A 14,150-nucleotide genomic window follows, 5' to 3' on the forward strand; every position below is an offset into this window, starting at 1 on the left:
GGAAAGATCTAAAATGGTTTAGAAAGGCTTTTGATTGGTGCATGTGAGATTAGACAGTTTTATGGGCTTGCTGTCAGGCAGTATAAATATGAGGAGTTTAATTTTTAATTTCTGCAGTGTTGTTCAATTTTATGATGTCCCTATTTTGCTGGATGTATTGGAAGCACATTATTCTTCCTTCTCACTAAACGATAGCCTTCCATTTCTCCAAATGTCTCATAAGGATTAAGCCTTGTACGTCTAACGAGACCTTGCATCACTGACCCTTCCTGCCCCCGATTATATAACACGGTTGGCTGCATGTGTGTCACTTTGCTTCTTTTATTTGTATTCATCTATTCTGCAGTGGATTCATGGCTATGTTCTACATGCAACATAAACTCTCAGCAGCAAGGGAGGAAGAGGCCTATGCTCCTGTTTTGCTCATGTTTCTGTACAATGGCTACAAAGTTCCGTGGCCAAAAGTTGCCGAATTGGATTATTATAATAAAGAATGTTGCTTGAAAATGCTGCAGGAAAATATTGATTTTATTTCCTAGCTAGCTTTTATCTGCACAACTGAATATGGATCAGGTCCATCAGCAAGATTTTGGAATTCGTTTTTCAGAGAAAACTGGTAATGCCAAGCCGCATTCAAACATTTGAGAAGACCAACCCTATTCATCTGAAGATAAAAACTCGGCAGTGCATTCCCTAGCATGCTTTCTCTAGATGTCATTCTCGTCTCATTTTATACCGAGTCAGATCTAATTAGAAATTATCATTCATACAGACCTTTTTATTTCTCTATAGCACGGCCACTTAAGTCTCTGACCTAGAAGATAGCAAAGTAAATCTGAAATGTCCTAAATTAAAGGCATGCCTCTATCCACTGACATTCTGAGAGGAAAAAACCTTCTAGTCAAAATAAATATGGTTAAGGTTATGCTTAAAATGAGCTGTGAAAACCTGGGAATTTCTTTTCTTTGTTTCTTCTTCTTCCCCCCCCCCCTCCCCTCCCCCCCCCCACACCTCTTAAATCCACCCTCAGGATTAAACATCAGTACAAACTCATTTATGTTATATTCTACTCCCATTCGGAATTGAGAGCAGGGAAGAATGCACCGTCCATGGCTCAGAACGTGAGTTTCCTGAGCTTTCATTCCGGTATAAAACCCCAAAGAACTATTCACAGCTCAGCTCCGTGCCAGGAGAGCCTAGCCGATTACACTGTGTTTATAACACAAATTGGAAGGTGTGTGTGTGCATGTGCACGTGTGCGTTTGTGTGTGTGTGTGGTGTAATGGCTATAAGAAATCTAAATGGAATCTTCGCTACCTGTAGCTATAATGCTCACTTAGATAACTACTTTTCGTAAACTCAGTCTCATACCCAGTCTCAGCTTGCTGCTATGGAAGCGATGACATTAACGGAAATAACAGTGGTGCCACAAGTCTTCAGGGATTTTTTTTAATGGAAAGGAAAATTCTGAAACTAAAAATACACTTTTTATTTGCAACTATGGGAAAACAAACACCAGAAAAACACGAGAGGGCTGTATAATTGGGACATAGGAGATATTCTATCTGGTGGTTTTAGGGAAAGGACAGTCATGGGATGGAATCTAAGTCTTAGGTTGCTGCGACTTGGGCAAAAAAAAAAAAGAAAAAACTTGCATTCTTCACAGAAGTGAATCTGGCAGTTAGTGGCGGTTCCCCCCACTTGTTTCTCTACAACCTTTACACCACATGACTCATATTGAGTCAGGAGGTGCTCCCCCCAATGCCCCCTGAGCTTATACTACTTATGTCATCATGAACCCTGACCCCTGGGCATATGGTTTTTAAACACAGACAACCACCCACTACAGAGATACTGTCCTCTAACTTAATTGTTAATTGTCAATATTAATTGACATTTATTTTACAGAATGCATGCAAAAATACCCAGATCTAAAAACATCAAAATATAAGAGCAATATCCTCTTCTTTATCTCAACTGTAAACATCAACACCAGTTGGACCTGAAGGCATATAAAGATCAGTGGCCTAGCTCATTTGAATTGGCCTCTATTAGCACTATTAGCAAAGACCATAAAATGGTTTTCTGCATGCTTGAACTTAATGATCTACTGATTATAGCTGTAAATTATTTATATCAAAATGCTGACTCATAAAGCTTGGTTACAGAAACATTTCCTTTCCATTAATAAGCACCATACTTTTTGTTTTGTTTTGATACTTTTGCTTTCCCGAGAATCTTAAAAATTTTAGGGGATTAAAAGGAGAAATGTTATTTTCTATATTTTAAATCTGCTCTAAGGTTAAGGTAGGTTTACACTAAAAAAACAAAAATTCATCTGTGTTTCTCTTTTCAAACAGATGTTTGAAAACAACAATACCCCTGGAATCTGAAATAAAGGAGAGTGGATTTAGGACTTCTGCGTGCAGGCTGCAGGAGCGGTAGCATCTTCATTTACAAAGCTGAATAAATTATATCAAGAATATTTTTATTCAGTTACATTTTACATCAGTTAATTGATCTAGAAAAACGATTCCAGATTTTTGAAACAGGAAAAATATGATGGTTAAAGACTGAAAACAGAAGTGATCACTTAAAATAGGTCCAGAATGACTCCATGCTAGAGTTACATCAGCACTGCATTGAGAAAAGTTGCCTGCTAGCTATTTACAACAGACAGTGAAGAATTCAATTTTAATTTTTGCAGCTTGAGCCATGTCACACATGTGGCTGTGTCAGCCTTCACTGACGTTTGGATCTGATAATACAACTTATACCAACACTCGGGCAAATGAAAATTTAAAAATAAAAAGAGAAGTAGTGGGACAACATAGATCGCTGGGTCATCAAAAAACTCAGATTTAATAAATCTATAGATACAGACAATAACGAATGATTTAGAGGAATGAAATTATATAACAATTACACTGTGTTTCCATTGGCAAGTCCATTAAAAAGATTGATTCCTCAAGCACTTTTGCTATCCATAAATTCTCACGTTGAAGCTTTTTTTTTTTTTTTTTTTTTTCACTCTGCAATCTGTATTTTATTAAAAATTTTAGTTTGGGGAATTGTTGACTGCTGGCTGGAAGAACTCATGCATGTCCAAGGGTATTGCAACAGCACATTAAATGCAATATTACACTCATCAATGGCACCGCAGACATACTATTTTATAAAGAAAACAACTGCAAAATCCACGTGTGTTGTTTGGGCAAGTGAGATTCTGACTTGGCAAAATGTCACATTCCAAATTCAGCTATACTGAAAGAAATCCAATTTGTGCACTTCACATCGACAACAGAAAACACTGATAGAGCGAAGGTAATGTATTCATGCAGCCATCACTTATCGCCAGAATTTATAATGTGAAAAGAATGAGACACAATGCCAAAGAGAAACATTCCTTTAAAATTAATTAGAAAAATTCTAAAGATACTTATTAAAAGGATATACAAAGGTAGACCTGTATCAATCGACCCTAACCAAAGGCTCTGTGCAAACCATAAGTCAAGCCATGACCACTGCAGCTTTGAAAACCTGCCAATGTCACCTTCTGTCTTTTATCCAGAAGAGGCTTGGAAGAGATTATCCAGATAATTTGCAGAAAGCGGATTTCGTGTTTTGAGACTCAACCTCCGTTCATGGTTGTTCTGCTCAATCCCTTAAGTGTGGATTGAGAATGAGGCCACCGTTGGGTTCATTTTCCAGGAGACCAGTTTAGCTTCCCCACAGCCCTAGATGCCACTGGGGTGAAGATATACTATTATCAGAATGAAGAAACACTTGGAGGTAAAATATACGGACGGTGGGTGGGTACAATTTCCACCCTTCCACTAGATAGCCTCAAATTACTTGAACTCTCTGAAAATAACTCCTTCCACTTTCTCTCGTTGTCATCTCAAAATTTCTATCACCACTCCCCAGAACTCTTTCTCTTTGTTCTTATCTCTATGGCAGACAAGTTTCTCCACCATTCTAAGGATAATCCTTTTATCTTTGCTCTCAACTTAGGCTCCTTACTTCCTTCAGAATCTTGTTCCCTCAATTGTCTCTATGGGAGATCAAACATAGCTGCAAATTCTTTGCTAATCCTCTCATTGAGAGGTGACACCAAGTTCCTTTCTTCTTGAATCTAGCTTTAGGGACTTGACTGACCAGTAGGATTAAATGAAAGTGCTGCTTCCACTTCTGAGGCTAGGTCTTACGAAGTCTCATGGTTTTGCCTGGACCTCCTGAAACACTTCTCTGGTGGCTATGAGCCAACGTGTGAGAAGCTACACTTCCCTGAGGGGCTGATGAGGCCATACGTTGGTGCCCTGATCAACAGCCCCAGCTGAACACCGCTCCCCAGCCATCTCCACCAAGACATAAAGCCATGCCAGCTGAAGACCACTGAGTGATCTCTGTTGATACCATGTGAACAGAAAAATCACCCAGCCTCAATTCCAGACCTACAAAAGCCTGAGATAGTACAATGGTAGTTATTTAAAGAAACCAAGTTTGGGGGTAGAATGTTATGTAGCAATGGATACAGGAATAGAACTTTAAATTTTTCCTTTTTTACCAATCCCTTCCTTACCTTCTACATACAAATCTGCTCAGTACTTCCCAGTGTTAAAATCTTCCCTCGATTTTACCTTATCATACAATAAAGCTCTGTTTCCCTCAGTGGTAACCATCTCCAAAAATCTAGTCTATGCCCATTGCTTCCATGTCCTCTTTTCCCATGCTTTAAACACACAGCAATCTGGCGTTTATAACCTCCATCCTAAAATGACAGGATTTCAAAGTTGGAAGGGACCTTAAAAGCTGCACCATGCAGCCATATGTTCTCTACTGAATTCCCCTCCATAAGGTCCTGTCTTAGTAGCCCCTTAACAAGTCAAAGGATGTGGTATTTGGTACCACCCAAGGAGGCTCCTTCTATCTTGGGATATCTGAGGCTACGAGGAAGTTCTCTCTGATTCTTCATGTAATTCTGTCTCTTTAAAGCTTCTATTCATTGGTCCTAGTTCTCTTGGTCCTAATTATACAGGGAAAGGCTAATCTCTCCAATTTGGAGGCATTTGCAATCATCCAGGTAAGACATGGATTAGGTGGTGGCAGATGGAGAGAATATATGCAGTCCAAGATGTTTCAGTGTTACTGAAATGCATATGCATCGTAAAATCGATGTGTAGAGTCAAAGGGTACACCTCACCGTCACCCTTTACCTTTGTATAGTGTAATTTAACTTAGGTCGTGAGCCACCATTCCATTTAGTTGTGGGAAACGTGGAGATGGTAGAGAATGATTCAGCACAGATGGCGGTTCAGAGAGTGGGCTGTGCAGTCAGGCTGCCTGGGCTAGACTCCTGGCTGCAGTCCTCCCTAGCTACGTGACCTTGAGTAACTTTGCTACTTAAACTACAGCCACTTCCAGGGAAACTCAATCATGTTCAGTTATTTCACAGTCAAATTCAGAATTTAAACACAGTCAAATTAGTGTGCTGCCCGCTCTCCTCAGCTTCCAGCACATGGAATCCGCGTCAAAGCTGCTGATGGCCTGCCTCCCTTTTGCAGGTCACCAAGGCCCTTCTGATCCCCTCCCAGGGCCTACAGGGAATTTTAAAATGTTTTTCATGTATTCCAGACATCTCAACCAGCCTGTGCTGCTTTTCGCCCCACCATCAGGTTGCTGCAAGATTTCCCTATTTGGCGTGGCCTCTCCTCCAACGATGATTAGAATCAAACTCAGGTCCCCTGTACTTTGGGAGTTCCTCAAATGCTTCCGGGATCTCTATCATCTCCCATCTCCAGGGGCATCAGAACATGAAGTACCTTCTTGGGGTCCTTCAGCATTTCAACTTCAGATTCTTCTACTGCCGAAAGTTAAAATGTTATCTCCTATGGGTCAAGAAGCTTCTCACACATCACCCTTCATTCTTCCCAACTCTACTAAACTGTCAGGCTTTGGCTCTTGATATGTAAAGCAAACCCTGAAGACATGTTTTTTGAATTTATCTTTTAAAAAGTTCTGTCTTGTAATTAAAGAAACAAAACAAAAACCAATCTTGGCTCCTGACTATCCTTTACGAATGGAATCAATTTCAGAAGTCAACATCCAAGAATGTGCCTCTTTGTTTTGTGCAATTAGTTTGTCCCTGAAGCTAAAAGCCTAAGGAATATGGGGTTAAACAAACAAACAAACAAACAAAAAATACTTGAGGAACAAGAAGGAGAAAACATTGGCTAGAATTTTGAAAGATAGCCCTACTATGACTATACTTGATTTGGTGCTTATTTTATTCCTCAAAGCTGTTATCAAATTAAGTTGATGGTACATCTTACATCCATGACTCAATATGAATGAGGGGAAAAAGTAATTCAGAGGTAGTTTCTGGGTAACTAGGTATAACTGAGTGGTTAAGAGGGTGAAAACTGGAATTGAATAACCTGAATTTAAATCCTGAGTGTCTTTGAGCAATTTATTTAACTTCCTACGCCTCAGCTTCTTCATCTGCTAAATAGTGATGATAATAACAACTGACTCAGGCTGTTATGAGGATTGGATGAGTTCATGCAGAGTGTTAGGACAGTGGCGCAGAGTAAATATTCAAGTAGCGTTAGTTATTGTGGTGTGTTGTGTGTGGAGCGGGGTACAGGAAAGAGGTGAGGGAGAATCTACTAATTAGATTTACAACTAACTTGCTAGTTCCTAAGGTGGAACTAGAGGCAGATTCTCTTTCTACCAAAAATCATTGTGCCTTTCCGCTGAGAACGAAGACATGGATAAAACGCAAGCCTGCTTTAATTCCATCCTCTTGAGATCTAGTAGGGCAGAAAGGAAAGTGCCCTGAGTTCCAAAGAGGCGAATTAGGGTTAATGTTTTTTACCACTCTGGGTAAAATAAGGGGCAGCGGAGAAGTCCATGAGCTGTGTGGACTTCTAAACCAGTGGAAAGAAGAGTGGCATCTGCATCTCTTCGATGATCTGTGGGGTCCTCTCTACTTAAGGAACTCCCTGGGGCCAGTCCTGACTGTAACCAAGTGTGCTCAGGCTCAGAGAGCCTGCTCAGGACAAGCAGACCACAAAATCCTTTAAAATACATAGCTTAAAGCCAACCGCAAATTTAAATTTCCAGCTAGCACTAAATCAAACTGCTGTGTTACAATGAAGTTATGTGGGAAAGCTTTATTTTTACAGCTTACACACTTCAGCTACTTTAGGGAAAAGTCTAGGGATCAAAGGACATTTCATAATGAAGCGATATTTGCTCGGGCTTCCTAGTGGAATTGTCCTGTGGACCTTTTGCAAATGAAATGGTTCACTTTATGAGCCTGAGCGGCAAGGTGGATGGTGGTGATATTTACTGAGACGGAGAACAGGGAGGGAGGCGGGAGTCCAAATTGCAGTTTTGAATGTGCTGCATATGAAATATCTGTGAGGAATCCTAGTGGAGGTATTAGGTAGGTCCAGAACTCAAATGAGATATAAATGCGAGAGCTTTGTTGACTTTTGTTAGGTGAAACCACAGAACAAGAAAATCTCCTCCAGGAGAGACTGTAGGAAGAAAAGAAAGCCCAGCTTTTACCACAAAATGCAAAGGTTCAGGAGAGGGAGAGTCTGTGAAGAAAATGAGAAACAGCAGCCAGGCGAAGAGCACAGGCCAAGAAGAAAGAATTCCAAAAAGGAGAAGTGGCTAGTTCGATCGAATATTGCTCAAAGTCAAGAGAAGAGAGGAGTAAAAAGTGTCGAGTGAACTGGTCAACATGGAAGTCACCGTGAACCATCCATGTTAAACTGAACACAGTTTCAGTGGACGGAGAAAGCAGGATTCTGATTCAGCTGGGTTAATGAGTGAACGAAATTCGGGTAGTGGAGACATTCTGTGCAGACAACTCTTTGGAGAAGCTTAGTCTGAAGGAGAGAGGAGAGATTAAATAGAGATAAGTGGGCTCTGTGAGAGTAAGGAGTGCTGAGAATTCAGTGGAGTGGGTAAGAGAGGAATACGGCCTTGGTCACACCAGAGACTCACACTGTCTTTCACGTCAACTGAAACCATTCATTTTTACAATGATGTCATAACTTCCAACCTCTACTCTGATAAAACTGGCTTAAAAAAAAAAATCTTTATTTTCTTCAGTAGTAAGCTCACCATCTAACTACAGATTCAACTATCAATTCATTCCGCTGACTACCCATTCCATTTTCCCTCTGTGCTCCAACACCACCATATCAGGAGATGGACACCTCATCTTGAGTCTCACCAGTGTCTCAAAAATAACATGTCCCTGTAGAGAGTATGAATTTCTCATTCAGATCCTCTTTACTCCCCAATTTCCTTTAATGGGACATTCGGATACAGTCAAATGCATATCTCCCATTCCTGTCACCAGGAAACCATCTCATATTCCCTGGTTTGGAGCCTTTCTCTTGGTGGGCCCTTGCCCAGACTACTCTCCCCACTGTCAAAAGCTTACCCTTTCTTTAAAGCTTATGATATCTGATGCAGGAAACTTTCTGATCCTTCCAATCTGATGTGATTTCCTACAATTAAGCCTTTTTGTATATGTCTCTTAAATTAGATTTATTTGAGAGACCATCTTATCTACCTGATTAGACTTTAAGTCTTGTGGTCAGGAGCCTTATCTGACTCATTTTTGCATATTTTGCATCGCTACATGCAGCAGGCACTCACCAAAATTTTGTCTCATTGGCTCAAAAGGAAATTATTAATGAATTCTTTAGATGAAATTAGTTTTTCCAGTTGTATGCATGTAGAATAAATAACAATACACTTGGAAATGTAAGAATGCATTTAACTGGAGTCCAGAAATGAACTCATATGAACATCAGGGCACTGCCAAAAATTGCTGTTTGTTTCTGGAACAAGTATTTATTTAGTTTTTTATTATGGTATGGAGTATTTCACATGTACCTAAAAGTAGAAAGAATAGTATAATGAACCCCATGAACCTATCATCTAGTTTCATCCAGTTTTAACAATTCAGAACATTTTCCCAATCTAATTTTATCTATTCATCAACCCCTCTCTCATTTTTTTCCTGTAGTATTTTAAAGCAAACTCCAGGCATCTTATTATTATACTTATATAGACCTCAGTAAATATCTCTACCGGATGAGGTTTTGTTTTATAATTTAACCACGTGTCAAATCTAATGAAATTCTAATTATGTAATATGATTTAATATCTAATCTTTGTTCCTATGTCCTCAATTTGTTACAATAATTTTATTCAGAGAATGCTTGATTTAATAGTTACGGCCTACTTTCAGGCAATTTAGAGTTAGGCACTAATTCTCAATTCTTTTAGCATATGTGCTGGAAGAGATTAAGGAGAAAGGAGATACTTAATTTCTGAATTGCTTAGTTTCCTTGATTCATTTTCTTCCCTTTTCTGCTACTGCTGTTTTGGGTCTTTCTCATTATAATGTTTATCGAAAATGGGAAGAAAAAGAAGTTGTGGCAAAGGCTGATATCTGTCCCACGATATCTCTTGTCCTCTTCTTCTATAAGAATACAAGTATATTAGCACAAGGCTAAGCATTTAAAGATGACATATTCTGACTCTCTTGCAGGTGGCCACAAAACTATGCAACTTTTCGAGCAAGGGTGATGTGTGCAATTTCTGGGTTATGCTTTTATCTGTACCCTTTGCTTAATGGCTTAAACGCCGATGTGATGCAATAAACCATCTGCCACCATGTAGATGAAGAACAACCCAGGAGGATCCCGAAGCAACCAGATGAAAGAGCCTGGGGCCCTACTTGACCTCATGAGGAAGAGCCGGCCTGCCAACCTCCAGACCATCAGTTTTCAACGCCTTTGATTTTGGTATCTGTGACAACAGCTGTTCTGATATCTTAATCAAGATAAAAGGTAAAACTCAACAAAGTCGGTATTATAATTTTCTAAAACTCTAATGAGAGTTTCTATTCTCAACATCACAGATAATCAAGTGTTCTGTGCATATGTTTCCAATTATTACTAGCTATCATATCATTCTGTCTTGGAGCATGATGATCAACTGATGTTAATTCACTGAGAGTGTATCACGAAAAGCACCGAAGTAGAAAGCTTGGCTGGATGTGGTTCCAGGCAAACTTTTATTTGAATCTTCCCTTGCTATAACCTAGCTATGAAGAAGTTATTAAAACTATGTAGCGCTTTAAAACTCTGTAAAATGAGAATAATAAAGTTTCCTAGAAGGTTAATTATAGAGAATAAATAATGTATGTTAGAGGAGTGGACACTGAACTTGGCACATAGAAGTATCCAGAAAAGTTAATTCCATTTCTTTTGGTTCCCTGTGCACATAAGTCACAAAGGTCTATAATTTAAAAAAAAAATTTTTTTCCTCTTTATTTTTTTAAATTTATTTTTTAATTTTAGAAATGATTTAAAAATTTTTCCCCCCGTGTACCTCCACAATATTTTTTCAATTATCTATTACTGCTGTAGCCATTCAGGTCTCTAGCACTTGTCAGATGGCTGAGTTACCACTGAACCCTGGGATTAATGGCCCTGGGATTTACAATGCCAGTTTGCTTCTAAGAGCTGTGAAAGAAGTTACAGGAAAAACTTGTGGATGAAAAATATGGACTTTTCCCTAAGGATTATATGTCCACTTAGAAGAAATGTGGATAAGAATTATGTTAAGGTAACTACACAAGCCAATATAGCACATAACCCTCATATTTCAAAGGGCTTGTCTCTTTTCCATAACAGTAGGTGTTCCTGGTCAGCAGTGAGGCTGTGCTCTGCCCAGTTATCCAAGGGCCAGGCCAAGGGACCAGCCTGGAAACAAGGGGTGGAAGGATTAAGTGGGAGGTACTTATGGGCCAGACCTGGAAGTGATTTTTTAACTTTCATTCACATGCCACCATCCTGAAAGTCCTATGGTCAGACCTAACTGCAAGGGATGCCGGAAAATGTAGTCTGGTGAGTCCCCAAGAAGGAGAGAAATAATGTGGGGATCCACTAGAAGTATCTATTAGTTATTAGTTATTAGCCTGAAAGATAATTTATTGAACAACTTTACTTAGTTTCAACTTGAGTAGTATTATTATACTCTTAGAAAAACTCTCAAAATCTCTATTAACAGTGTCTCACAAAAATCTTTTTATGATACAAAAAAACAAATTTAGGAAAAATTATTCTTAAAAGAATTGATCAGAATGAGTTTAGTAAGTAATAATAATTCCTTTTTAAAAATTTAATGGCAGAAAACCTAAATTATTTTAGTTAGAAAAAGACTCAGCTCTGGATCATTTTTCTCTAGGAAAAAATAAGCACTTTTCTTTAAGGAAGTTTTTTGGGATTCTCAAGAGCCATTAACTTCAAGTTGTCTTTTCCTAAACAATGATGTCCTAGTTACTGGATCAACAGCACACAGGTGGCCCAGAAACCACACACACATTCATCAAGGCCACTGTCAGAGTCTCTGAGATACACGATGAAACTCACTAAGAAGCTGCAGACTATTATGTTTCACTATAATGATATTTCCAGAAATAAAGGGAATTACACATTAATAAAGCAATGAAACTATGCAGGTAACCATGACGACTGCTACAAATTCAATAACATTTTATACTCCTGAAGAGTTTTTCCTTTCCTTTTTTTTTATTGCCAGAAAGATTAGAGAAATTATGAGAAAAAACTGAGAAGCATTTAGATCTCATCTGTACTCTCATACTTCCAAAGATGTCATTATAACACCAACTTTGCAGCAACTTCTGAAAATGCCTGTCCTGGTTACTACATGCATATTTATCTTGAGAAACAGTCGAAACTGGAGCCCATAGTCCAATCTGTTTAAATAACCACTGGTCAGAGAATTATTTCTCCAATTCAAGTCCAATTTTATCTGTTTTCTACGATATAGTTCTCTTTTGAATCCTCACAAAAACAAATGGCTTATCTCAACTGTCTGCCCGCAGATATTTCTGAAGGCGCTCAAAAAGCTGTATCAGACTTCAGAAAAATTTAAAGAAAGACACAGAATCTAAATCATGCAGCTTTCCAATTAGTCAAATCATGTTTTTGTTATTTTTGCTTTTGTTGCTTCTGATGTGCTGACAAATGAGAAGTCACAATTGGGAAGGATTATTTTAAAGTATCTTTTCCCACCCTTTCAAGAAAGGAGCAAAACAAGTAACCTGTTTTTATCATTTTTCTGCATATTCTCCTATGATTTATCATTCAAGACAATATAGAATTATTCTGGATGGCAGTACATCAAGTGGTAGAAAGAAGAGCAAAGGCCCTTATCGTGTAGCCGGGAAACTTCTGACTATGCTAAGGGCGTAAGTCAGAAATACCACCTCTTTCACCAGGAGAAAATGGAGGTGAGGCTGGTAAGAAAAAAATTATCTACCCTTCAAATGCTGTTCCTCAACCTGCCCTTGTTTCTGGCTCAATGGAATGATAAAACGACCCATCTTTCCTTACCTAAAAAAATGCCACAAAATGGAATTTTTTAAATTGCTTTTTTACTTTTTCAGGCAGGCTCCTTTTCTCTCTACTGATTTGACCCTTGTCATTTTGCCACTCCTCAATACCCATGCCAGCTGCTGTCCTTGTCTGATCAGACCTCTGTGTGGCCCAGCTCGCTGCTGACCCTGCCGCCTTCTGGAACACTCTCTCTTGGCTTCTTCATCACCTTTGTCCCTGAGCTACTCTCCCACCCCTGTGACAGCATCATCTCAGTTCTTCCTCCCTGTAGTGTGCGTGTTGGCCGAAGCTCCATTCTCAGCCTTATTCTCTTCCCTCCCAAATCCAGGCTGGCCCTGTCAATTCTTCTCTCAATCCCAAAGGAGGAAGCAGTCTAAAATCGTTGTCAGACCCTACTTTCCCTTTTTAAAATCCTTCGACAACTCCCCAAAGCTATTAGGATCGAGTTCGGCTTCCTCGGCCAGGAAGGACACTGGGCGTTTTGACCTGGCCTTGGATGACCTCCCAGGGTCCTTACCTTCTTGTAACTCTTCTGCTGTAGGGATCATACGTCATGTCGTTTGTCCAACATATAGTGGTATTTCTTGCCTCTGCACATGCTGTTTCTCCGCCTGGGTCATCCTCCTTTCTTTTCCCATCTCTCTAACATATAAATTAAACCATTTTCCTCATGCAAAACTTTGCCATACTTCTTGTTTCCTAAAAGACAAAATCTAAACTAGTTTTCGGTATGTAAGCATCACCCAGATCTGGGCTCTTCATTTCTCTAACCACAGCTCCAACGTTGCCCCCAGCTTCGACTCCACTTCCAGATATACACAATTATTTTGAATTCTCTAAATTCAGCATTAATGGAAATTCTGCCCAAATCACTGCATCCGCTCTAGACTCCCAATTTCAGTTCCGAAAAACTGGTGACTGTAGCTCTTCCCTCTTTCACCCTTTCTTGGAGCTTTAATTTTTCTCCTTTGATTGGCTGTTCTTGCTCAAGACGAACAAAATCAGTATCCAGAACAGTTCAGGCACAAAGTGTTAAGTAAATATCTGATGAGCAAATACCTGATGAATCGGTTGATCTCATGCTATGCCCCCTCGTTCCCTGGGGGAGGCTCACCTCCTGGGCGTCACTCCTGATGTAGGTCTCCTTCTCTCCAATATAAAGAGGCAGAGAGGACCCTGCTTCTCCTTCTTTCTGCTCTGGAGAACTGCAGATGCGCCATGAGAGCCTTGCATACTGTTGCTGGTGGCAGTATTGACTGGCAGTGTGCTGGGGTTCTCCTGCCAAGGGGTGGAGGACCAAACGCACACCCACATTTTCCAGGGATCCTGGGGTTAGTGAGGACCGGGGGTTCACAGGAAAACAAGGGCCCAGAAAGAAAAAGACCTTTAGTTTTCTGTCCATACATTATCTGTATAGCTTGAAATGAACCAAATAAATATGAAGGTTAACGAAATTTCTAAGTACAGCCCTTTCTCCCTCAAAGTTATGATCTCCTGTTGAGAATATCTCATATATAAAAAATATCCATTTGCATGTGGCTTCTCCCTCCTGGTCACCAGAGTAGGAGATGGACAGAAAGGATCCTTGCCTTGTAACTCACTTGCAATTCTCCCCAGCCCTCTTCTGCATTTTACTGATCACATCTGAAGCACTTTATTTCTCTTAAATAATCTTTTTTTTCTTTCCCT

The 14,150-nt window shown here is 39.6% G+C and overlaps 1 protein-coding gene across 6 annotated transcripts in view; it reads right to left on the reverse strand.

The window, feature by feature from the left end:
• AIG1 (androgen induced 1) overlaps positions 1–14,150 on the reverse strand; it is a 207,904-nt gene that overhangs the window by 97,484 nt on the left and 96,270 nt on the right. The window contains exon 4 of one of the 6 annotated variants that reach the window (XM_025049306.1): positions 13,565–13,787. The exons of the other annotated variants lie outside the window; for them this stretch is intronic. Within the exon in view, the coding sequence (XP_024905074.1) occupies positions 13,572–13,787 (216 nt within the window). The 3' untranslated portion in view covers positions 13,565–13,571. Of the gene's footprint in view, positions 1–13,564; positions 13,788–14,150 lie in introns of those variants that run through there. 6 annotated transcript variants of the gene reach the window in all.

The sequence above is a fragment of the Pteropus alecto genome, unplaced genomic scaffold (genome assembly GCF_000325575.1).
Source record: "Pteropus alecto unplaced genomic scaffold, ASM32557v1 scaffold185, whole genome shotgun sequence".
Lineage (NCBI taxonomy): Eukaryota > Metazoa > Chordata > Mammalia > Chiroptera > Pteropodidae > Pteropus > Pteropus alecto.